Source organism: Uloborus diversus, chromosome 7, assembly GCF_026930045.1.
Source record: "Uloborus diversus isolate 005 chromosome 7, Udiv.v.3.1, whole genome shotgun sequence".
Lineage (NCBI taxonomy): Eukaryota > Metazoa > Arthropoda > Arachnida > Araneae > Uloboridae > Uloborus > Uloborus diversus.
In genome coordinates this window covers 147,731,880-147,757,731 of record NC_072737.1, presented here as the reverse complement: position 1 = coordinate 147,757,731, position 25,852 = coordinate 147,731,880, and the positions used below count along the sequence as shown (strand labels likewise).

General features: G+C 33.6%; 1 protein-coding gene across 4 annotated transcripts; it reads left to right on the top strand.

Annotated features, from left to right (window-relative positions):
• Window positions 1-811: 811 nt before the first annotated feature.
• Window positions 812-25,566, top strand: LOC129225613 (adenosine 5'-monophosphoramidase HINT2-like). Of its 4 annotated transcripts, XR_008580742.1 has the most exons (6): window positions 812-1,041; window positions 4,316-4,453; window positions 8,792-8,896; window positions 11,187-11,259; window positions 15,669-15,876; window positions 25,465-25,566. XR_008580742.1 is itself a non-coding variant. In XM_054860080.1 (5 exons), exons 1-5 carry the CDS (start codon window positions 901-903, stop codon window positions 15,758-15,760), a joined length of 471 nt encoding a protein of 156 aa, XP_054716055.1. In that variant the 5' UTR covers window positions 812-900; the 3' UTR covers window positions 15,761-15,911. The 4 variants fall into 4 exon arrangements, 3 of the variants coding, with proteins under 3 accessions (XP_054716055.1, XP_054716054.1, XP_054716056.1); XM_054860080.1 differs by lacking the exon at window positions 25,465-25,566 and having other exon boundaries at window positions 812-963; window positions 15,669-15,911; XM_054860079.1 differs by lacking the exon at window positions 25,465-25,566 and having other exon boundaries at window positions 15,669-15,911.
• The last annotated feature ends 286 nt before the right edge of the window (window positions 25,567-25,852 follow it).

The following is a 25,852-nucleotide window of genomic DNA, read 5'->3' as shown; positions in this document are numbered from 1 at the left end:
TTTTGGATTCATTTATTTAATTAATTTATTTATTTATTTATGGCTACGTTCGCATATCTCAGCTCGATTGGTAGCTACCAGTCGGTTGATCACATGACAGCTAATGACGTCGGATGAATAACACGCAGGTCAAAAAAACTTACAATTGGTCAAAAATGTCATGTGGTTCAATCAACCAATCAACCATCTGAAATTATGGTCCGTCGGTAGATCATGGAACGCTACGGTTAGTCACCGGCCGACCAGTCGATCGAGGTATGCAAATGCAACCTCAGAAAGCGAATCCTTTCCTCGGTTGAGTTTTCAGTTTTCATCATGGTTTTCATCCAAAAGCTCACACGTCGAAACGCGTGTCTGCATCTTCAGCATTGTGAGAAATCTAAACGTGCTAGTGATTAGCCTTTTTTTTTTTTTTTTTACACTACAGAAATATCAACTGGGCCGTGGTAGCCTGATCGGTAGGGCATTGGACTCGGGGCCGGAGGGGCTCGGGTTCGATCCCCGCTGGTCGAAGACCCACCGTCGTCATTAAAGGGGACTGGGCGACGATAAATATGCTCGTGGTCTCAATGTCCTCCAAGTGAAACGATACCTCTGGGGGTGCTAGTTCCAGGTAGCTATTAGCTCTTGGACTAGTTCTAAATTCTCATTAACTGTTCGATCCGGTGATGGTGCTGCCATCTATCAGTATATAAAATAATGGAGGCAAGGCACTTAGTATGCAGTCCTCGACATAAATACAGTTGTAGTCAGTTGTGACTCTTGAATAGAATAGAATAGAAATATCAACTCAACTCTTGTGTCTATGACTGTGACTTTAATGTGGCGAATTTGCCGTTTCCGGTCTGAAAATTCTAAACATCCGGTGAACATGTAGTGTTTAAAACAAGACCTTAAAAAATGTATCGTATTCCGTATCAAACAGTTCGGACATTTTTACCGTCACTTTTCAAAATTCGAGGAGTACATATTTTTAATATTTTAATTTTCTTCTTTTGTTTTCAAATGTATAAATGTTGCGAGAATAGTTATATCGATGAGGTAGATAATGTTTTTTAAGTTTAAAATAGGTGTCTTAATTCTTTAAAAATAGCTATATCATTCCCTCTGTTTTCTTCGTTTCTTGCCTAAACCTATCGTGCAACATATAACAGTAGATTTCAAGACAAAAATTTAAATTCTTATCTTTTTCTTTTCATCATATTAACTACAACCATATAGCGTAACCTGGATTGAATTTCGGTCCTGGTCCAATCCCAATATATAAATATATCGATACTGCTTAATATTTTATTCGTATAATTGCATATATAAAGTTTAAAAAAGAGAGAGAGAAACCAGAGCCGGCCTTAACGAAAGCGGGGCCCGGTTGGAGAATCTTGGCGGGGCCCTTTATGAATAATTGCCTTTAATTTGAGACACAAAAACAAGAATGAGAGCGAACTTTTAAAAAAGTTAGACAAGTTTAACACTGAGAAATTCTTGATGCGCAATTTAGTGCTTTAACAGAAAAGTTATGTACCAAATGCTGAAACTTTAAAATGAAATTCTAAACTCTGTCTTTTTTGGTGACGTCAGCAATAGGAAAGAGGTGGGGAAACGGGCGACCTTCCCTGGAAAAGTTTATAAATTGAAGTCTTAAAAACTCAGTTTTAGTCAAAAGAAGTTCGAGAAGGGAGAGGGGTTCAAATTCCACTCCCAGAAGAATTTTGAAAACTGACCCCAAAATAAAAAATTTAGGCAAAGAGCAAATTAAGGGAAAGAGAATAGAAATTATCTACTGCGGGTGAGAGGAATTAGTTCAAAACTGAAGTCAATTTTAAGCTAACTTTGACAACGTTAGGGGATCGGTGATCCTCCGGAATATTTTCAATATTGAAGTGAAAACGCAGTTTTAGGGTATTTTGATAACGATAGTGGAAAAGGGGAACTGACTTTTCGAAACTCACGTCAATTTGTCTATTTTCAGGAAAGTTTTGGAGAGCTGTTCCGTAGAATTGTCTTAAAGCTAAATTTCAAGCTATCAATTGGAATCGTAGGGAATGGGATAAAAGATTCGGGGCCGCTTTCCTTGAAATTTATCGAAGTTAGAGCTTTAAAATTGCAACTTGAGGCTGCGTTTGGAGAGAGGAATCTTCCTCGTTAGGATATCCCTTGGGAATGTTTTGAAATTGAAAACTTTAAGGCATAGGTTGAGGCAATCTTTGGAGAATTGCTAACGATCACGTTAGATGAAAGAGTAGAGTTTGGAGACGTTCCTTGACAATTTTTTGACATTGAAGTTTTAAAAACCAAGTTTCAGGCTAAATGTTGAGACTTTTCTTTCTCAATTGCATAATAATAAGAGCACTGGTGGTATTTGGAGCAAGTGGAATCCAAGATTATGCAGTACATTGTTGTAAATTGTATATAACAGAAAATTTCATCGTTGTTGAATCTTTGCACTTCTTCCACCAAAAATAAATAAAACAAATATATACACTGAATTTAAAAAACAGCTTTGGGGCCCACAAAATTTAAATGCTTCAGGACATTTTGCTCATGCGATAGTTAGCACCTGAGATGAGGCCTGTATTTTATTACTCACCGTACTGTAAATTTGTTCTTTGAAGTCCCAGCCCCATTACCTTTTACATAGTTCCCTTTTTTCCTGACCGGTTATAGGGATAAGGTATAGTCGGTATGGCCATTGATCTCAGGTCCAATTATGTGAACTGATAGTTTACCTTTTTTTTCCGGAAATTTATTTGCCACAAGTAGTTTTAGAATATAACTCCTGTACTTTTAGTGAATTTAAAATCAGCTAAAAGCGTTAGGGACCTTACAACTTGCGCACATGGGAGATGTTTCGATTTTCATGCGATGTAGTTTGTGGTTCACGAGATAGCAGTTCGTTACCAGTCTATTTATGAGAACTTTCTCTCTTCTATTTCTACATTTGATATAATTTTTTGAGGGTAGTTTTCTTTGCTTGAACTTATCATAATATTTGCTTTCTTTCCATTTGTTTTCTCTTTTATTTTGACGGTCTGTTTTAATTTTGTATTGGCTGTCTTTCCATGTTGTGCATTGTATGCTCGGAATATTGTCATTAGTCACTGCTTCTTTAGCGAGCATGTCTGCTTTTTCGTTCAGTTTTATTCCAGTATGGCTGGGTAACAACCTCCTTTGCCCCATTAATTATTGAACTAAAAGCAGCTCCACTCTGCCAGATTAGGCGTCAGTTAAATATTAAATTTGAACTTATTTTTTCATACATTTTTTTCTCGTTTATCTAAAGGAAAAAAATATTTTAGCCCGGGGCCCTAGCTAGCGCGGGGCCCGATTAGACTCTTTTGCTCTAATCGGCTTAAGGCCGGCTCTGAGAGAAACCCAACCCAATAACAGATGTCCTCAAATCTCATTTTGCTGAAGATCATCTATCAAACTAATAGTTCTGATTTTTACAGCGTTTTTAGATGAAGCTACTTTCAACAAAAGAATTCCGACCATACTTTGGCTTTGAAGTTACTTCTTTTCTGGCACTGTCGGTGCCAGAACGGTATTTTGCCGTGACAGGATTTTTTTTGTGAAGTAATATGTGTTCTTTTTTTAAATGAAAAGTGTTGAAAGGAGGGGGGGGGGGGGTATGCTTTGTAATTTAATATTCCTTATTTTATACCCGGAGTAGGAAATATTTAAAAACTCAAGTTTTCTTTTATCATACGAGTCCAACAATTATGTGTAAAAAAATTAACATTTTTAATTTTGAATTTCTTTTTGCTCATTTCAGGTAGGGTCCTAACCTCATGGACCCTCTCCTTGACTACACTACTGACTATAATATAATAAAATATTTAATAGGTTTGGAGAGCTGTGCTGAAAAATTTTTAGATCAACATTTGTATTATGTATAAAATTAGATTAATCAATGGTATGAAGTGGTAAAACATTTTACTTTGCAAATACATAAATTAAAGTATGCATACATGAGAATACAAGCATGATTATTCTTAGGAACTTTACATATTTTAAACTCAGACTTTTTTATAAATTTTTGTTCAATTTTATAATGATAGGTGAGCGAGAATATATAAGGAATGTTTCATTGCAAAGTTATACTGTAAATATTAAATTTTTTTCTGAGAAATGGCATATATTTTGTACAGATCTATACTTAGCTACACAGCAGTTTGAGAAGCACTGTTGCCGATTGACTAAAACATTAAAATTATATTATAAATTTCTTTGAAGGATGTGCAGAAAATTTTAGATATATGACAAGTTTAATAATGTTTTATGAATTAAATCATTGTTCACATTTTCAAAACATCAGTTTCAGATGTCAAGTTGTAATGGTGAAAGTGAAGTAGACAAAGCTCGAACAGCAGTGAAAAATGCATTAAAACCTACAATATTTTCAAAGATACTGGATAAAACAATACCAGCTGATATATTGTATGAAGATAATAAAGTAAGTTTTTTACTTATTGTTAATCATTCATTTTTAGAAGAGGTAGAGTACCTATTAATGTTGAAAGAACTAAAAATAAGTATGCTTTAACAAGAACATCAATAAAGAATAAAACTAATAACAACCTTTGAAGTGGAAATGATCTGTTAAGAAAACAACATCAATGAAAATTGAATATTATAATTTATTGCACATGCTTGTGTTTTAAGCTACAAGAGATCTTTATCAATTCAACAGACATGAGTGTATGGATTCAGTGTCCAACGTCAACTTTATCTAGAAAAAATATCTCAACTCAAAACTGCAGATATTTGAATTAATCCCTAACTCAAAAGCATGATTTTTTGTCTTCTATATGTCTGTAATAGTAACATTTCTCAAGCTACAAAACTGAAATCTAGTCATGTAACAAGCATTTTACAATATAAATACGACAACTAGCAACAGGCTCTGGGCCCAGCTAGGCCAGTCCTAGTCAGTTTACTAGTCCTCAGTAGATATCAATGGCCCTCTTAAAGCTATCCAGCCCCCTGCTCATTACCGCCTCTTCCGGTAAACTGTTCCAAGTGCCAAACACCCTACTAAAGCAGTAGTTTTTCCTGATTTCCAAGTTAGCGTAATATTTAAATAGCTTAAAACAATAACCCTTTGTCCTGCTTTCCGTGCAAAAATTTAATCCATTAACATCTTTCATTTTGATTAAGTTAAATAACTGAATCATGTCCCCTCTGACTCTTCTTTGTTCCATGCTATACTATTAAGTCTGGTATCATAATCTAAATCTGAAAGTCCCCTTACTAGTCTAGTTACCCTTCTTTGAACTCTTTCCTATACAGAAATATCTTTCTTCAGATAAGGCGAACAAAAACTGAACAGCATACTCGAAATGAGGTCTTACTAAACTTCTATATAAAGTCAGAAGAACCTTCTTATATTTGTTTGAAATAGATCTATTGATAAACCCAAGCATCTTATTGGCCTTGTTACTTGCAATGCTGCACTGTTGACTAAAATGAAGTTTTTATTTATTAAGATACCCAGATCCATAACATTTTCTGCCTGACTAATGACTGAATTTAAAGTGCTCCAAGAACAAAGTAACACCATCTCGCATTCTATGGCATGACTTCTATTCTTGGTGACGCTAGAGCGTCATTCAATTACAAATTTGGCTTTTATATGATGATTGTTATTAAACTTATTTCAAGAACTTTTTCCCATTAACGTTAATTACTTCTTTCCAGGCCCGTGTCCAGGATTTCATAAAGGGAGGGGTTTTTGGTTTCAATAATTTTTCATTCATTTCTGCATTTTCAGGAAAACACAACGGTGTGCCAAAAATTATTCATTTCTGTTTGATGGTCACAATGAGGGACAAAACGGGGAGTCAAATTCCTAGAAGATTTCGCTTTAAGTAATATTACCATATCTGTTATTGTATTTTTTCGGTGGAACGTCGTTTATCGGCCCCCATTTAACCGGGATAAAATTTGTAGAGTTAAAAGATATATACCAAACCAAACCCAGTGGCACATTAGCCCATGGGGACTAAGGCCTACTGTGCTCATATCAGTCTTCCTGACCTAGGGCTCTGGGGTGCTAGGCAGATGTTCCGGTTAGGTGGTCATCATAACGCGTAACCTCCAGGGTTTAGTTCCCAAGCGCGCTTGGTACTCATTTTATCAGCCCACCAAAGGGATGAACGGCTAAGTCAACACGGCACAGGGATAGAACCCGGACCTGTGGCATGGAAGTCTACCACTGAGCTACAAGGGTTCAAAAAATATATATGCACTTAAATAATAATTGTAAATTATGATTGCTGCAAGAACGGAATTGTAAATGCAACAAATATTCGGTGTTTGTTTTGATTAAACATACAACTCCTGCATAGAACATACAATAAAGTATAGAACTACTAATTTAACAAACAATATGGAGATTTTGGAGCGTCACACTGACACCGTTGCAGCTGAACTATAAATGATAAAGTATCTTCGAGAAACGGTGCTATTTAGATTTGTAGAAAACTTTGTCTTTTTTTGCTTTAACCTATACTAATATTATAAAGAGAGATGGCAGATTTTTGTGTGTTTATATGTTCCAGGTAATCTCTGGAACCACTGCACCTATTTGAAAAATTCCTTCACTATATGAAAAGTGCTTTCTTACTGAGTGACATAGGCTACAATTTGAAAAAATCCAATAAATAGTTCTTTTTACTTCCTTTTACAAACGAGCTGATGTGTGCATCACATGACTTCCTTTTACTCCAATTTAATGTCATTTTCCCATTATTGGCAATTTTAATGTGATTCAATCATAGACTAATAATAAGAGTAGACCGAGCTTTCTCATTCTTGCTGATAAAGAAAATTGGTTCATAGATGTATCATGTGACTAGTGGAAGGGCTTGGCAAAGACTTTGGCAGCATGGTTGCTAGATGGCAGCATTATCTATAGTTTGGCACTCGACATGTATTTTAAGACAATGTGTTTTCATTAAAAAAAACTTCCAGGTGCAGAGATTGAACTGTTTTTCTTTTAGTTATGCATTATTTTGACATTAGTAATAGTTTTTGATCAGTTTTCGGTAACTTTTATTTCATTTGGAGCTGTCAGCGTTGGCGTGAACGAAATGCCGTAAACGTTTTGCGTTAACGCAAAAATGTACTAATCGGTATCTTAAATTGAAACTGTAGGTAAAAATCTTACTGTTTGCTGATTCCTCTTGGTCGCTTGCATCTTTTATTGCTTAGAGAGTTATTGAAATTGACTAAAGAAAATGCACAATACTATCCAAACGAAAAACTCACTATATTAACAAAATATTTACAACTTAGAATAACAAATTTACAAATCGGACTCCATAAAAGATCATTCTTCCGTGTTCCATCAATTCTATTTATTTTATTTCGCGCTGGCGTTGATCGTCTGCTACGATTAACGCCCGCTGTTGCTAGGATATCCACCAGTCACATGGTTTGGTTTATGAGCAGCAAAAGGGTTGCCATAGCTCGGTCTACTCTTATTATTAGTCTATGGATTCAATAGTTTACTCTCTGAAAAAAGATATCTCTCTTTTTCCAAAATATGATTTTAGTCGATAAAGAGAAGGCATTTCTAAATTTCTAGGAAACTTAAAAGGGGATGGTTAAAAAAAAAAAATGCCGTGCACGAACTTTAACATCAAGTTAATTTTAAGCCAAATTTGCACTTTTCTTCATTTGGTTTATTATTTTTCACCAATGGGAGGGGTTTAACCCCTAAAACCCTCCCCTTGGACACGGCTCTGTACTTTTACATATCTACTGATTTATTACGTTTGATTTTAATGTCTGATGGTCTTAGTTGATTTGATGATATAAATTCCATCAATGATTTCATATTGCATTCAAATGTGACTTTGTCAAAGCTCCTAACAACTTAATAACATAATCTAAAATGAAATGTTAGTTATGAAGTCTCCACCGCAGTGTTCATTACAACTACAATAGGAAGGTACAAATGAAAGGGTTTACAAGTGTCCTTTTGGATTTAACAGAGCATGTAGAAGGGGAAGATAAAGCATCGCCTTTCCCCCCTTGAGATCAGAGGGAAAGTGAGAATTAATTTAATGGCATGGTCTTTTTCGAAGTAGTTTTTGTCTGGCAGTTTTCTACATGCAAGTCCGTCTTGAGGGTGTTTCAACCAAACGTGACATTACGTGCAAATACATGAATCGGTTAAAAAATCAAATATGTTTGTGTCATCTGAAGTAACAAATTGTTTTACATCTCCTTTTTGTACTGCTAATTTTTATTAAAATACATAAGGTGTCACATGCAGGACAAAATGGCCATTTTCCGTGGAATAGCCCATAACTATGCAAATTTTTTAACTGCTGCATTCTATCTTTTCCTTATTATTTTTATTTTTTTTTAGTTTATTTTAGTCTACACCCTTTTTTTTTTTTTTTCTGCTTTCAAACGAGTGGTCTTATTAGTTTGCCTTTTATGAGTATGAGTGATTCTCCCAAAACCTACCAATATCATGCTCGGAATAATAAAATAATTGCTTGGACCAGAAAGTTCTTTTAAATTTTTAACCATGTTTCAATGTATATCCTTTCATATTAAAAAGATAACTCATTTTTTTTCCTAAGAAAATTTTTAAATTGCCAGAAAGTCATTCTCTTGGTCCCTCTGAATCTTTTTCTCGAACATACTTAAATTATTTTAAAATTTTATATTAAAAACCAACAAAATATTTATTTCTTTATGGATTGTGTTTATTGCTTGTTGAATTACCAATTATTACTTTATAGCATAATCTTTTTTTCCATTTCTTTCTTCTTAGTGCATGGCATTCAGAGATGTAGCACCTCAGGCTCCAGTACATTTTTTGGTGATACCTAGAAAAGTTATTCCTTCCTTGAGTGATGCTCAAGATGAAGATACTGAGGTAATGTTTTTTTCCCCATCTTTAACTTGTCACCTTTTAAAAAATTAGTTGTTTAGTAGTGCATTATAACTTAATAATGAATTTATTATTTTATGTTTTATACATCATTACTCTATATACTGCATGAAAAGAGTAACTCAAAGCATTAAAAAAATATTGTTACAAATTCTGTAAATAGGATTTTTTTTAAAGATTAATTTGTTGCAATCTAGCTAAATTTGGCATTTATTCTATTAGTTTTCCTCTAAAATTATCTTAGTAAAACCTTTAAATAGTTTCTTATAATGAATAAACATCCCCCTTATATTTGAATGAAGTATATGGTCCCCCATTTCTGACTGATAAGATTTGTGAATGATTACAGTGATGTGGATCGGGTAAATACCCAGCGGGTAGGTAAATATTTTTTGGGTATTTACCCAAAGCCCAAGTAAATACTCCAAAACTGAGTATTTTACAAAAAAGTGCAAAAAGTGAATAGGACATTTCTTTTTAAAAATCTAAATATGAAATAATTGGTAAAACTGATACATGCATATGTATTACACACAGCGCCGGATTTAGGGGAGGGCAGGCGGGGCTACTGCCCCGGGGCCTCCACAACAAAGGGACCCCCACAATAAAATTTTTACAAAATATCCCAACTTTCACGGGTCGAAAATATCGGATATATACATATATATATCAAAGTATCGGATATTTTCGAAAATATGATCTTTTCGAACCCTGATTAGGGGCCTCCACTCCTTCGTTGCCCCGGGGCCTCCACACTTCCAAATCCAGCCCTGATTACACAATTTATAATATTTTTTATTGAAAGACTCGATGAAATTATGAAAGGAACATATTGTGAACCAAAGAACCTTTCTTTTCAATGAATGAACTTAAGGATTTCAAAATCACAATCTAGGTTAGTCATATCTAAAAAAAAAAAAAGGAAGCATGAGGGATGTTTGGGTGAATAAACTGAGAAGTATATATATTTTAGGATGGGCCGAAAAAACTTTTTTTGGAAATCTGTTTTTGGATAGTGTGGAAAAGTTGCTATATGGCTCTGTTATCACACTCAAAATATTTCGTTAGATTTGTTTAATATTTAGCCGGCTCTATTTGGCCTTGAAAAATTGAAAATAAGGGCAAAAATGTATTTTTTTTTTCAAAAAAGGTGGGAGGGGGAGAGGGGTTTCAAAAAATTAATAAATTTGAAACTAGTTCCAGTAAACAGTAGAAGTATCAGTCAGTGAATCTATTGTAACCCTCAAAGACTTTTATACATTTCGTCGTAAAATTTGGAGGAAGCTCCACGCATCTTTTCTATAAGTGTTACTAAAATATGCTTAAAATTGCGAATTTTGACTTAACTTTTGGAATGTGTTTTGTTGAGGCTCTGAATTACTTTTTTTTCTTCTGCAAGAAAAAAAAGAAGGAAAAAAAAATAATATGTTTATTTTCTTTTTTATTAAAATCTTATCAAAATACTTTTGATTCTTTAATGTGTCAACTATTTCCTATAAAAAAGGTCCGCAGAAAGTGTAGTTACGCCACTGAGTATAGTGAAGGTTTCACTCAATTTATCTGACTATAAACAATATACTAACCCTTTGTGGCACACTGCTTTGCTTGAGGCCAAAAATCATTTAATTTGTTTTCTGACCACTATTGAGAGATTGAGACCACTGTGTTAGTTGACTGGAAATAAAAATAAAAATGGCAGCTCCAAACTAAGGGGGGCCATCTTGCCTCAATGGGTTAGTTAAGTTAGGCAAGTGTCTCATTTTGCCTCTTTCTTTGTATCTGTTACATCCAGGGGCATATACAGACTACCATTTTAGGGGGGTCATGCTGAAGAATACCCCCCCCCCCTTGAACGAATCTATGGTTTTGTGTACGAAAAATTTCTGAAACTGCTTGTGTGTTAATAAAAAGCACCAAGTTGGCCAGGAATAAGACACCCAATACTGTAAAAACGCTACAAATTAATTTCATAAGTAATGAAAAGGGGTAGTAGTTCAAATATTTACTTTCAAATATAATGAATGAATTGAAAAGACTACTGAATACAGACGGATACAATTGCCGCTGGATTAGAGGGGTGGGGGTGGGGGTCAAGACCCCCCTTCCATGATCCTCCCCTTGTATGCGCCACTGGTTTCATGATGCAATCAAAATGAGCAAGTGTATTATCTCTTTAAAAAGTTGATGTTTGTTTTCATAAATTTAAAATTATATGTAGACTTAAAATTCATAATTTATCTTCTCTCTCTTGTTTCTTTTTTTTTTTTTTTTACAGCTTTTAGGTCATTTATTGCAAGTTGCTAGAAAGGTTGCTGAAAGAGAAGATTTGTCTAATGGTTATAGAGTTGGTAAGTGTTTTACCTAAAACTTAAAAAAATATTTAATATCTCAAATCTGACATAAAAGCATCCTTTAATTTGCATACTTTGCTGAAGTGAAATTAAAAAAAAAAAGCATATAAATGTCTACTGCTAGCATTGTTTTTCGGAGCATATTTGAGGGGGCTGCCGAAAGGACTCTGACCCTTCCCAAAATAAATTTAAAACTAATAAATATTTTTTCAAGCTTAAATTTGGAGAGTTCTCATAATATTAGTCTTAGGCAGCTCCCAAAATGAATTCCAAAAAGCGCTCCTGTTATGTACCACTTATCTAATGATACTAAGCAGAGGCATCATTTGGGACCGAAAAGTGGAGGGGGGGAACAAAAAAAAAGACAGCTAAAAGCTATAGGATTTTTAGCGGCAGTAAAAAAAAAAAATATTGCTGCTGCTGATTTTGAAAGTACATGAGTGATAATTGATGTAAATCTAACAGCTTAACTTACGTTTTCTTAAGTTTTGGTGAGTTATGTATTCAATAACTTTCTCCTAGAAACACTCAGACATGAATTAGACTTCCATTATTTACCTCCAAAGTATTTTGAGCCGTCACAAACACTGGGTAATAATTTAACTAAGCAAGTATGACTTGTTTAAGTAAGACAATTGATTTACTAATATCTAAACAATGAATCTATAAACTAAAAGTTACTGCTTGTGCTAAATAACGTTTTGTAAACAGGTATACAAAGTAAAACAACAGGGTGGCGACAGATCAGGGAAATCAGGGAAAAGTCAGGGAACTTTATTAATCAGGGAAAAGTCAGGGAAATATCAGGGAATTTTGAAAAAATGACAAAAAATCAGGGAAAATTGATTTTTTTGAAGAATTTTTTTTTTATTTTTTACTTTACAAAATTAAGTACTCTTAATTCCCTACGCATTTTCCGCCAATTATCTGTTCAAAAAAAAAGTAAAGTTAATGAGGTGCGATTATACACTGCCGATTATACACTGCCGCATATTTGTGCATCTTTTTTCCTCAACGTCAAAGTATTGAATCTTACTTATTAACCACAGGATGAACTTCCTAAGATTGCTTTTGTGTCTGTTAGGTTGTTAATTTTACCTAACTTGAAATTTCCTTTTACGCTTTCAATGCTACGTAAAATAAACAACCATACAGGCAAAGAGGAAGCCTTCATTTATGCCTTAGCTCCTTTGCCTTTATTCCATTGTCTCAAAGTAATTAGCGTACTATAATCACGATTTCAAGAAGAAATCTTTGGTTTTTGAATGAATACTATAAAAGCTTAAGAGTTATTACTTCGCGTTTTTAATTTAATTGCTAAAATTGAACTTTCAATTAAAAAAACTTTGTTTGTTGCCGTTATACTATTTGTTGTCACCGCAGATTATAAAGGTTTTCTTTTCTTCAGACTTTTGTGATTCCTTAATTTTATAACCAAGTTGTATTCTTCTTTTATATATTTTGAAATTAACTAATTGCTTTTTTTTTCCTCTTTTTCCCTTGCATTTCAAAGTTGTTTGTTACAAAAGCAATCTAAGATTTTTTCTCCTTACATACTGAAATCATTTGAAATAGAGTTAACTTGTGTACTTAAGAAAATATCTTTATTTTTTTATTGTTAAAAATGCTGTATTCATTCATTAAAACCTATGTCCTTGATTAGAGAAAAGCTCCCTATGAATGGTTGTCAAATGGTTTCATCTGTTTTGCATAAATATGTTAATTAGTTATATAAGAATAACTACATTACTTCTATTCTTTCACTATTACTTGTTATTCTTGCAACAATTATTATACTGTTTGAAAACTTAGAACTGAAAAGTAATTGAAATTATTTTGAACTATCATAAATACACATGTTTTTAAAAGTAATTTTAATAGTTTCTTAAATTCTTATGCTAAGTGGTTTCTGGAAGTAAAGTTTTTTTTTTTTTTAATTTTCTATAATCTTTCCATTGTATAAAAATTTAATATACTGTTTTCTAGGTCATCCCCCCCCCCTCCCAAAAAAAAAATTGTCTTTTTTTTTAAACCATTTTATTAAAAAAAGTAGCATCTTTTAAAAATATATCTTTAGTTCAACAACTTTACATAACTTAAAACGTTTAAAATACTGCATTTTATACAAACATACAATGGATTTCAAGTAAAGCAAAGAAAGGAAACCATTATCATTGGTAACGTAAATCAGGGAAATTTGGTGAACTTAATCAGGGAAATCAGGGAAAAGTCAGGGAACTTTTTTTCACAGTTCCTGTCGCCACCCTGAACAAATAATTATGATCTGAAAATTTTGACACTTCTGCTTTTTTTTATAATTTTTAGTTTTAGTTTCTAAATTAAAGAATGAAATAAATAAACTATAAAAAATGAGGTGGCGGTTGCCTCCCCCCCCCCCCTGAAACACCGCCACTGATACTAAGCAAGTGCTGAATTATGCTGCATTCAAGGGAAAGATTGACTATAGTTAGGGCAAACCTAAACTGGCAGCATTATGAAAGCTACACAGATCTTAATTACATCATTACAATGCTGCCAAGTTAGGTTTTCCCCAACTGAAGACGTAAAAAAAGAGGCAACATCAATTATGTGTTTGGCCTGGACAAGAACAAATTAGCACCAAACAAGCAGCAAATGTGAATATTATTGGTTTGCTTTTTTCCTGTTCCAGACAACTGTTTTTGTTTTGCTAATGACGGATCCCTGTTAGTGTTGCCAGATTTAAGAACAGTAAATATGGGACAGGCTTCTAGGAGTGAAGGGAGGTAAGAATATTTTTGAGGTTCATGGCAATTACTGGATATGGTGTATTTTTAAGGGGTGCTTAATGACGTAGAAGCAGGGTTGGCAAAAACCCGGTTTTTTTTTTAAAAGCCCATGGACCCAGGGTTTTTTGGGTTTTTTTAAATAAAACCCAAAAAACCCCAACTAAAGCTGGGTTTTTTAAAAGAAATGTGGGTTTTTTTGTCTTTTTTTAGGGAAAATGTAGGGTACTTGTAGCATATTGTAGCGTAAGTAAATGAACAAAGCACAAAAATTGTCTTGGGGTAAAAAAAGCTGGAAAACTAGTTAAAATTCAGCGTTTTCTGAAGAAGAGTATGAAAGACGACGAAACCCAAGAATGGTGAAGTTTCAGATTTTTAGTTTCCATGATTACCAACAGTTAAGGCAAAATTACTTCTTGAGTGATAAAATATATTGTTCGTTTTTAATTACTACTTTTTTTTTTTGCATTTTACTTTATTGTATTTAATTTTTTTATGCAAAAATACTGTAGAACCTCAAGTAGTTTAAATCCCTATTTACTGAATTCCAGCTTAATCAAGACATTTCTTTGAATTTTATGTTGCCTGTTTTTCTATTTCTGTGTACAGATTAAGAAATATTAAACTTTTTTGTAAGATAATGAAAATACTGTACATCCTATTCTGTTTTCTGTCCGACCATTTGTAAAACCTGTTAATTTCTAAAAAAAAATATAACTTGTTAATTCGAAATTTGTGACGTGTCGGGTTGCAGAAAATAATTCACATGAAAGCCTTTTAGCTTGAGTAGTTTCCTCTGTACAATCTACAAATATCGAGAAAACCAGACGTGACAGGACTTAGTCAAGATAATTTGAGTTATTTATTGACCAGTTAAAGATAAAAGTTAAATATATATCTTTTAAATCTTTGAAGTATTTTTAATGCCGTTAAGAGTTAAGAAATACTATTAAAGTTCAAAATTCATTTTTTATGTCCATTGTCTGTGGTGAAGAACAAATAAAATAGAAGTTTAAATTGTAAAAGTATTTAAATTAATTACTTTTTTAAAAAACTTCTCAAAAAATTTAAAAAACCCAAAAGTGGGCTAAATAATGGGTTTTTTTAAATGGGTTTTTTCAAAAAAACCCATTGGGTCCAACCCAATTGGGTCCAATCCGGCCAACCCTGCGTAGAAGGTCTCTTCTTGATAAATTTAAAAAATTCAATCGTAACAAAGCATTAAACCTTACAAAATGTTCGCCGATCAAAGTATAAAATTTGCTTTCATTGGGATTGATGACACATGCACAGAGATATATTTCCAACATTAGTCAGCTCCTCATGGTCTACCACCAAAACAAAAACCAAATTAAAATGAAAATAATTTTTGCGTTTATTGCCACATGATTTTCGTATTGCTTTTTATTTCATATTTTTGTTTTACTTTTTTTTCCCCTGAAAATATTGTCTCGTTTTGTAAAATATTTTTTGCTAGAATATGGGACTGTAGCAGTTCCATATGGAAGCTTCCCGGGATGTGGGACAATTTTTCAAAATACGGGACTGTCCCTTGAAATCCGAGATGTCTGGCAACCCTTATCCCTGTAAATAATAGCTTTCATGCTTATTTCCGTGACTTAATGCATCGTTAATTTTCAGTAATCAACAATGGAAAAGATGGCTCCCAATCTGTTTATCATTTGCATATACATGTTCTGGGAGGAAGACAAATGCTGTGGCCTCCAGGTTAAATTTTACATATCACATATGCATCTGGTTCATACAATGCCGTGAAAAATGACAGATAAAATACAATTGCTTTGAAGAGATAAAGCAGTTCAAAATACAATGTAAAATTACATTCAAGGTATGAAATACTGTATATTTTTAAATAAAATTGTATCTTTTTCTAATTTAACCGTGTCTGTTTGTTCTACTTTTTTCTTTTTGATGACGTTACACCATGCAATAATTTTTATGTTAAAAATTAGGAATTATTTTTCTTTCTATAGCAGCGGTTCCCAACCGATGGTTCGCGAGAGGTTTTCAGGTAGTTCGAAAAAAAAATATTGTAATGGCGGAGTTTTAACATGCCTGTTTCGGATGAACTCTCATGTTCAAGTGGTTTCAAGCAAATTTTGCTCCTTTCTTATTCATTTGTCTCTCGTACATTCTATACTCTTAGCATGAAAACAATACTTGATGAAAACATTTCATAGAACATATGCAAGCGTCTCAAATATTTTGATGTTTAGTTCCTTTACCATTTGAGTCTGACAAAGAGCTATTGCTGTATATTTATTGTGAGCCCAAAATGCATAGAAGTGAGATCATGCTGTTGTTTGTTGCTATAATTTTCACACTGCATAGACTACAATTTACTTCAAGCTTAACTGTCAAAAAAGAGAAAGAATGGCTAGCAACCCAAAAATACCACAGAAAGTATGAAAAATTAATTACTTTAGAAAATTTTCGTGGGTGAAAGTTTAGCAGTGAGGTTTACACAGAAAAAAAAATCAATGGAATTTAACCATGCAACTTAATTTGTGCTATATGTAAATAAGGAATTCATGAAATTTGTGTAGAAAATTTCTTTTGTAGTAAGTGAGCTTAAAAATATTTGTTTCGTTAAAAATTACCTTTTGTATAAAAATTAGAGCAAATGTGTATATTGAAAAATAGACGCTTCTATTATTTTTTAATGTCTGCATTTTACTCCGCACTTATAGCATAATTACAAGAAAATTTTTCAGCAATCAAACGATTGATGTGCACAGTATATCCTTATCAAACAGCTAGGCTCGTAGTCCTTCCATTACTTTCATTAGACAGAAGGGGATGACAGTTACAGTAGAGTCTCAAAAATCCGAGTCTTGAAAGTTTGAGGTTCCGCTTAATCCAAGGTGCTTCATTCATATTTAAAATTTAATTTTTTAGTCACGCAAAAAATATTTTCATTAATATCTGAAAATAGAAATTTTGCTTCTGTAAAACTAAGTAACTTCCAACAGGAAATAAGTAAAAGACATTGCGAAGTTTGTTTCAACAACTCCTAAAGAGACACGAAATATTCTACTACAAGATATGTATTAAAAGATGCCTTGGAGATAATAACTTGATACGCAAAATTGACATTGAATTTTCGACAAAGAAGGTGTTAAAATCCCTTCTGGAGTATCTGATTGCAATAAGAAAGTAGGTGCACAACTCGATGCCACATGAGTTTCAAAAAGGAAAATTTTCATAACTAACCGTTTTTGTGATATGCAAGATACATCTCGTACATACGCACTCTGATAGATACAGAAAACTTGTCGAAATGGTATCGGGTGCAGTCAAAATGCATGTTTTGGTTGCTGAAAACAGCGCACATAAATACCCACTGATATCGTGAAAAACTAAAATCATAATTCGTTTAGATGCCATTAAAGCGTAAATTTACGTTGAAATTTGAGTAATAAATTTTGCTTGAAGAAAATACTTCTTTTTCTTTGCAGAAGGAAGGAAAACGTGTCCCTCCTATGTCGTCCGAATAGTGTCAATTTTCATTCTGGAAGAATTTTACGGATAATCCGAGTTTTCAGTAATCCAAGATGACATGAGCCCCAATTAACTCGGATTTTCGAGACTGTACTGTACTTAAAATATATAAGTTAATTAAAGCTCTATAATTTAGAACTGAGAGGTTCATTACGACAAATTGTCATTCAACTGGACAATTTACCCCTCTTTCTTTTAGTTTGTTAAATTCTTATGAAGTCATGTATTGTTATCATACTCTTATTGCTTGAAATAAATTGCAATTTAATTTTCTTGCATGTATAATAGGGTGGATCGAAAAAAACGAAATTTTGAATCTTAATTTGGAATACCTGCCAAAAGCTGTGCACGTGTAAGCATAACACACATGTAAAATATTATCAAGTCTGAACAACTCTTTAAGGGTCCTACCAAGGCTTGAATTTCTCCAAAAATAGGAAAAAAGGTCAATTTTCCAAAATTTTTATGAAAATACTAGTGTTTAAAATTTTTATTTTAATACGGTTAAAATGCTTCCTTTGAACACTCTTTTCATGTATCTTCACGATTATTTACAGTCACTGCACCATTAAGTTCGCACATAAACCGTTATGTTACGCGAAATTTACCAAAAACTGACTTTTTTTAAGCTTTTTTGCACATTGCAATATTTCTTCTTTTAAAGACCAGTTTTCTTCTTTACAACGCCAATACAGAATGCAGTTTCAAACGGAAGTGAAGTTAGCTTTATTACATTAACAGCACAGCATCCACTAAAAACAGGTGGCTGCATTTCGAGTTCCATTTTACCTTTGCCATCTGCCAAGCCACATGTATTAAGCATAAATTTATTATTAATTTTACATTAAAAGTAAACTGTCAAAATGATTTAGTTGTATTAACTAAAAAAAAAAAACAGAGAGAAATGCATTGGTTAAAGAATGTATATTTACTCACACACAGTCGCTCTGACATATAAGCATCAATATTTCACAAAATGAGGGACTTGAAAAGTATCAGTTAGTTAAAGCCACAGAAAATAGTCAGTTCGTCACATCCATTCATGAAACCTCTTTGAAATCATTTTTTGATTCAAACGATGACATGATACTTTGAGATTTGATTTTTGCTTTTATGAAGCCATCTCTTGCCAATTGACTAATCACAAACAAAGAAGCTTCTGTCACCATATTAGCATAGCGTTCCACCACCTGAGTGTGACATAGGAACTAAATGAACGCAAAATTGGCGTTGGTGTTTTCAATATACTGTTGAAGACTTTCATTAGATATGCCAGCTAAAATAGGAGAGGGGTGGCAGTTGTTGCACATTCTTGCCTTTTCATAACATCAGAGTAGTCTGATGCATTAAAGTTAATCCTTGAATTATAGAATTCTCTTATTTCTTCATGAACAGAAGCCACTTGTCTGGCCTTCAAAATCTTCTCAAAGCCAGTTCTCTGATGTACTTCGTTCATCAGTGATCAATGTTAAGAGAATATTTTCCAGGTGGCAAAAATAGGCATTTCGTTGAATGACAGGATCAATAATTTTTTCAGATTTTCACTTACGTAACGAGATGCTGTAATAACACTGATGAGAAACAGCAAAGTTTTGTTTCAATTCCAGAAGAAGAAAAATTTGCAACAGATATACTCCCGCCAACAGAGCCATCAACATTTCTTGGTGTTGATGTCACTTCAAAAGTGGAACAAATGAGGCTTTCTCTGCCAACGCTATCAAGAATGTGCTACCAGTACGGCATTTCTGACAGATGGGCGATGTGCTGCAGCAATTGCTTCAGAAACATTACAGGATTTTGGTACTGTGTCAAATAATTATCGCTCTAAAGTCGTTGATAGGAATAAAATTCGAAGACAGCGACAGAAGTGTCACAGGTGTCGGGCACAAAGTACGTGCTTCTCTTCAAAACATGCAAACTAGAAGTGAAAGGGTTTGAAAAGTACATTTTGTAAAGTACTTGAAAAGTACATAGTCGAAAAGACAAAACTATGACAAAAAGAAATGGTTTGAGACAGATACCATAGAAGAACCAAAAGCGAGGAATCCATGGTTGAAAAATCCAATTCTCTTTATTTGGGTCATTTGACGCCAACTTCTGGAACGGGAAAACATGTCGCGACAGCAATGTGATTTTTGAACTGAAATTTTTTTTTTAAGCCTTAAGAATATTAGCTTTTGGCTGTGATGGCACGGCCACGAATACCAGAAAAAAGAACGGTGCAATTGCGGCCATAGAGAATAAAATTGGACATCCTGTCCCATGGTTAATCTGCGAACTGCATACAAGCAGCCTTTGCGTCACCTGTTCACATTACTTGATGGCGAAACTGCTGGTCTATGCGAGATTACGCAGGACCAATAGGTAAATTGCTAGACAGGTGCGACAATTTACCACTGATCCAGTTTGAAGCAATTACGCCCCTTGTCGTAGGTGCTGAGCTGTTAATATAATAAAGTATAGTTTCATGTCCATTTAAAACTGCATTCTGCACAGTCATTGAAAAAAAAGGAATTTCAAAGAAAAAATATTGCAATGTGCAAAAAGGCTTGAAAAAAGTCAGTTTTTGGAAATTTCACGAATTTGTGTGCGAACCTAATATTGCAAAGAATGTAAATAATTTTGAATGTACACGAAAAGCGTGTTAAAAGGAAACATTTTGATGGTATTAGAACAAAAATTTTGAACCTTATTATTTTCATAAAAATTTTGGAAAATTGACCTTTTTTCCAATTTTTGGAGAAATTCAAGCCTTGGTAGGACCCTCAAGGAATTGTTCAAACTTGATAATAATTTACATGTGTATTGTTCTTACACATGCACAGCTTTTGTTGGGTATTCCAAATTAAGATTCGAAATTTCATTTTTTTCGATCCACCCTAATGTATAATTTCAGGAATTTTTCTGAAAACCAAAAATAACTCTCATTTGTGAGTTACTGAGTCAAAAAACAAAGTAAACAATTCAAAATTTAATTGCATAATACAGAAGTACAGTCTATGTTGTTTATAAAGTGCATGCAATAAATCAAGAATTTGGTGTCTTTGGAATCTTTAATGCACCTAGTGAGTGATACATCTGTAACAGTAGAATTGCCCAAAACAGTGTACATTTTTTTTTTCTTTACTTTATACCTTCTTATTTTAATCACAGACAGTGGTGCTTACAGTCAAAGATGGATGATTTAAGTTTTTCAGGAATTCTACTTTTTTCAAATTATTTTAAAATCTTTCTTATTTCTCAATAGCGGAATTTGGATTTCAAAAAAAAAAAAAAAAAAAAGAAAAGAAAAAGAAAGAAAGAAAACATGAATACTCAAAGACAGGAGTAGTACGAATTGCAGGGCTCGGAGTTGTCCTGGAATTCCTGTTTTTTTTGTTTTTCATATTCTTGAATTTTACAAAATGTCCTGGAATTCCTGAAATTTCAAGCCTATTTATTTTTTTAAATAAAAAAAGAAAGTTTTTCCTTAAAAAGGGATGGAATCGTTAAGAGAGTGTTTGTATTTTCTCATTGATGCACAGTCATTCATTCAAATCTGTGATTAACCAGTCTCCTCTGCTGATCACGTGGGCCATCGAGGTTCAGCACATGGATGTTTAGCACATTCAGAACATTGCAGTGATTAATTAATTTGTTAAATGCTAGTTACCCAGAAAAATTAAAATGTTTTCAAATAAATAAATGAATCAAAAATTAAAATAAGTTTTAAAGAAGTTTTTCTTCCCAAAAAAATTAAATTTAAATAATTGGGATCAGTAATTTTAATTTCAATGAAATTAGTAATATTTAATTCCTACATGTCAAGATGATAGGATTTTATTTATTTTTTCATATGTTATTTCTGTGCTATTTACAAATAATATTGTGTGGGATAACTTTTCTGTTTCTTAATCCCTGCTAGCACATAATTAAAAAAATAATAAACTTCTATTAAATATTTACAGGGGTAGAAGTGATCGACTTGTCACAAATAGGACATTTTCAACAAAAAATATAGGACACATTATACGAATAATTTTGCTATGAAAAAAGAAATAATACATATTATATATTACTTAGTTATTCTTATCAATGATTTTATTAAAAAAAAAAAAAAAAAACCTCAAACAAAATTATAACTTACATCTGAAATGACTTTCCTGTCGTTGAAAGAATAATTTTTGAAAAAACAGTGTACTTTATAAACAAAATTTGAACAAAGATAATTTTATTTCTTCCTCACTCATGACCATGGGTGCAAGACCTTCCGTCTCAGGACGGAAATTTCCGAGACGGAGGTCGGGACGGAAAGAAATTCGATGACTGTCCTTCAGTTTTTACTTTTTAAAAAAAAATGAGTGTTTGAAAGATATGCTTTAATATAACTAGACCTTTCCATAACCACGAATTTACATCAACATTCTATCGATTTTCTGCCATGGGCTTGTTTTGTTTTCAACGAGCTTTTGGAGGAGTGACTTTTAGACTCGCGCCGGAGTTGCTCGCTATTCTCGCTAATTTTTCGAATTGATTGCCTTTTGTTTCTATTTTTCACTTGCTATTTTCGATCATCCTTTCGTTTTTTTTCTCATTTGCGTTTTTTTTTTTTTTTTGCAAACTCGCATAAATGAAATTTATGTATGCTCTTAAATTGTCTTAGAGTTGAATCTGAATCACCGATTGAGAGTGATTGCTAACGGGATGAAATGTTTACGCCACATCAAAGGGTGTCCACATACCAGATAAAAAGGGAACTGTCAGGGATTTTGAAGATTTCAATGAGCATGCAAATTCTGGAAAGAATTGGAGGTAAATTTCAAGCTGGTTTGAAACACCGATGGGCAACTGTTCCTGCATTTTTTGACATGTTTTAAAAGGAGTCTTAAAAGCGCAACTTTACTTTAGACAATCTTTAATGAACATAGAGGCAGAGGAAGGGGTTCGGGGTCCCCCTCCCCCTTCAAAGCTGAAGTATTCAGAACTCTGCTTTAGGTAATCTTTGAGAGACTTAAAAAGGAGGAATTCGAAGGCTTTCTCTCAATAAATGTTTGGAATTAAATTCTTCAAACTTCAGTGATGAAAAGGGGGAACCGTAAATATAAGTCAAATTTAGTGAACTTAGGCGAAAGAGTTCGGGGAGAAGGGAGTCTCTCTCCTTCGAAAATTTCTCCATGCTGAAGCATTGAAATACTATTTTGGCTATTTTTGAGTGCGTTAAGAGTTGGGGAGCTCGGGGGTCTTTCTCGAAACATTTTCGAAATTGAAGTCTTAAAACTTTGGGTTGTCTTTGGGGATGTGGGAAGGGGAGTTGCTCTTTCAATAGAAAAATAAATCTTAAAGAAACTTATACTGCCTTTGGTGCACCTGCTTCACATAAGGATAAGGGGCTATTCCGCTGCTCAGCCCGAAAAATTTTTTCTTTCTGAAGTTTTAAGTCTGTTTTGGGCTACCATTGGATGACTTAAAATGGGAAGGGAGTTTAAAGATTCTGTCAAGTTCCCGAAATTAAAGTATTAAAACTTTTAGGCGGTCATACGTCACGTATGTAGGTAAAGGGAGTACTGTTTCTTGAAAAAAAAAATTTAGAAACTGAAGCTTTAAAAACTCAAATTAAGGCGTTTGTGGTGATCTTAGAGGAATGGGTTCGGGGGTTCTCTTCCGAAATTTTTTTGATGCTGAAATATTTAAAACGCTTCTTTAGGCTGTATTTGACTGCATTTTGAGGGATATGATTCGGGGGCCCTCCCTGGGGGGAGGATTCAGTTCCCCTATTGTTTTTTTTAATTCAATGAATATTGAATAGTGTTTCTCGTTTAAAAAAATTACCTACTTCACTGGGTGCCTCGGTAGCGCAGTAGGCAGCGCGTCAGTCTCATCTACTTCACTGGAGCTGTTTTTTTATTGCTAACTTTACCATCTGCTATCTTATAAAAGAATTCTTTTACAAATGAAGACTGTATGGGGGAGTGGTGCCAGTTACCATAATCGCCCATACCTACCCCCATCTTTCCTTCTTTTCTAGTTTGTTCGTGCTATCTTGGGTACACTTTCTGATCAGAACTGATTTTGTGGCAAAAGTGAAAATCTTATGTCCCAAGCTTGCTGCAATAAAAATGTTTACGATCGGCAAAAAAGTAATGGCCGTGAGCCCCAAGCGCTTTTACCCTTAGCATCATCCAACATCGTCTAGAATTGCGTTTTTGGAACTTCAATTTCGAATTATTACCGAAGTAGAGTTCTTGGACTCCATCCCTTCAAATGTATTCAAAAAGCATGTATATGTTATGAAAGATGGAGTAAAATTTCTTTTTAATGCTTCAATTTCAAAATCTTCAACGCTACAATTTCGGAACAGCCAGCTCCCCCCCCCCCCCACTCTTTCTCTAATATTTTTAAAGATCGCCCAATATTGTAATTTTGAGACTATCAGTTTGAAAAATTTCATGTAAGAGAGTCTCTGACCCCTTCCTTTCCCTGAACGTTACTAAAATGGCCTACCATTGCGTTTTTTGGACTTCAATTAAAAAAAAAATCTGGGGGAGAGCCCCCAGACCCCCTCCCCCTCATTATAGGCGGTTTTTACATTTTTTGGAACGACGATGTCAAAATGCTTAAATATTACAACTTAACTGGGTCCATGTTGTTAGAAAAGACAAGCTTAAAATTCATATTAAACAGATTCTAAAACTGCCAAGGTTAAAATCTACAACATTTATACTAATAAATTTTTCCTTAAGCACGCATGTGTGTGGGGGGGGGGGGGGGGGGAGTCACAAGATTTTTCGTCTTGAACACATCACCTAACTTGCACCCATGCTCATGACCCAAGTACTAATTCCACTGTTCTTTGATTTTATATCTAAACTGAACCCTTTACCACTTGTATTAAGAACAAACAGAGCTTGAGAAGGATCCTTCTGAGGTTTCCTTTATGCTTGAATCTTTCAGCATGCTGCCTCAATTGTGAAAATCCACTATTGCTTATGGGCACTGAACAGTTGCAAAAATGGCAAAAAGCGGTAAAATCATCTTTTCCTTTAGTGCACCATGCACCAAAATTTGTACCATTAATGCCCTCCTGGTCCATCCACTCCACACGAAGTTTTGTTAAGCGATGCGGTTTCGCCATTATAATTCCACTTATTACAACAAACTACGTTTTAACATCATAAGGAATTAACATTCCACGATCCCAAAATTCCACAAAAAGAAAAGATTTCAAAAAGAATATTTAAATAAAGAAAAGAACGGCTGTTGCCCCCCCGCCCCCCAAATGCAAAATTCTAAAACCAACTTCAGACTTAGTTCTCGAAACTCCACCCACTATAGTGACGTCACATTGCTGTAGCCAATGAGCGAAGATGCCTGTTGCAGGATTTAGTCAGTTTCATTTTTTAATTTGAAATTTGTTTGGACATGTACTTTCAGCTATATTTCAGCGAAAAATCCGATGTCGGAAAGTTTATTTACTGTTCTTTTTAAAAGATATATATGGTAAAAAACGAGAATATAGGAAATATAGTACATTTTCGAAAAAATATAGGACATATAGGACTACTTCGACCCCTGCATTTATGAGAAATTTTATGTGTAACAAGTGTTTTGGGTGCTAAACATAGGTGCACAAAAAAGTGGGTGTGATAGGATAGGTGTTGGGGGGATGGAGTTAGGTTCACGGTGCCACTAAAGCTGACTTTTTTTTTTTTTTTTTGAAAAATTGAGCTATTGAGTTTTAATGTCATTATTAGTTGAAAGACATTCTCTAAAATATACTAGATACAACCTCAAAAATCGTGCCCACAGTAAAACTCATCTGTCCAATTCAAAGCTTCATTTTTAGTTTTATGAAATAATAGCATGAAAAAATATAAAACAAATATTAATTCAATTCTTCATTCTTTAAACATGCATTTTGATGGTTTATATATTATAGGTTCCACATGTGCTCCGAAAGCTGTCCATAAAAATATGCATAATGTCCTGGAATTTTATTAAAATTATGTCCTGGAATTTTTGAATTGAAACTCTGACCCCTGGAATTGTTGATTAGTCAAACAGGTCAAATATGTAATTTGAATTGATTTTGTACAGATTTTCCTGTAGTGGTGGAGAGGGGAGCAGAAAAAAAAAAACAACAACAGTGGTAAACCGATTGGGTATTTCAGAACAGAGAAAAAGATGTAAAATCAAAACTTTGCATCATCTTTGTGTATTATAGTACTACTAATTTGCTGGCGTACCTGATGAAACAATATGTAACAATGCTTGGTGTACATGTGATTAAGTTTGATGTAACTTTCTAAAATTGACTTAAATAAAAC

What these genes read in the sequence shown, in the direction of transcription:
- LOC129225613 (XM_054860079.1), top strand. Translation starts at nt 901, where the DNA reads ATGTATCGTATTCCGTATCAAACAGTTCGGACATTTTTACCGTCACTT. An exon ending in AGAATAGTTATATCGATGAG is followed by an intron (nt 1,042 to 4,315) that starts GTAGATAATGTT and finishes TCAAAACATCAG; the next exon opens with TTTCAGATGTCAAGTTGTAA. An exon ending in GTCTAATGGTTATAGAGTTG is followed by an intron (nt 11,260 to 15,668) that starts GTAAGTGTTTTA and finishes GTTAATTTTCAG; the next exon opens with TAATCAACAATGGAAAAGAT.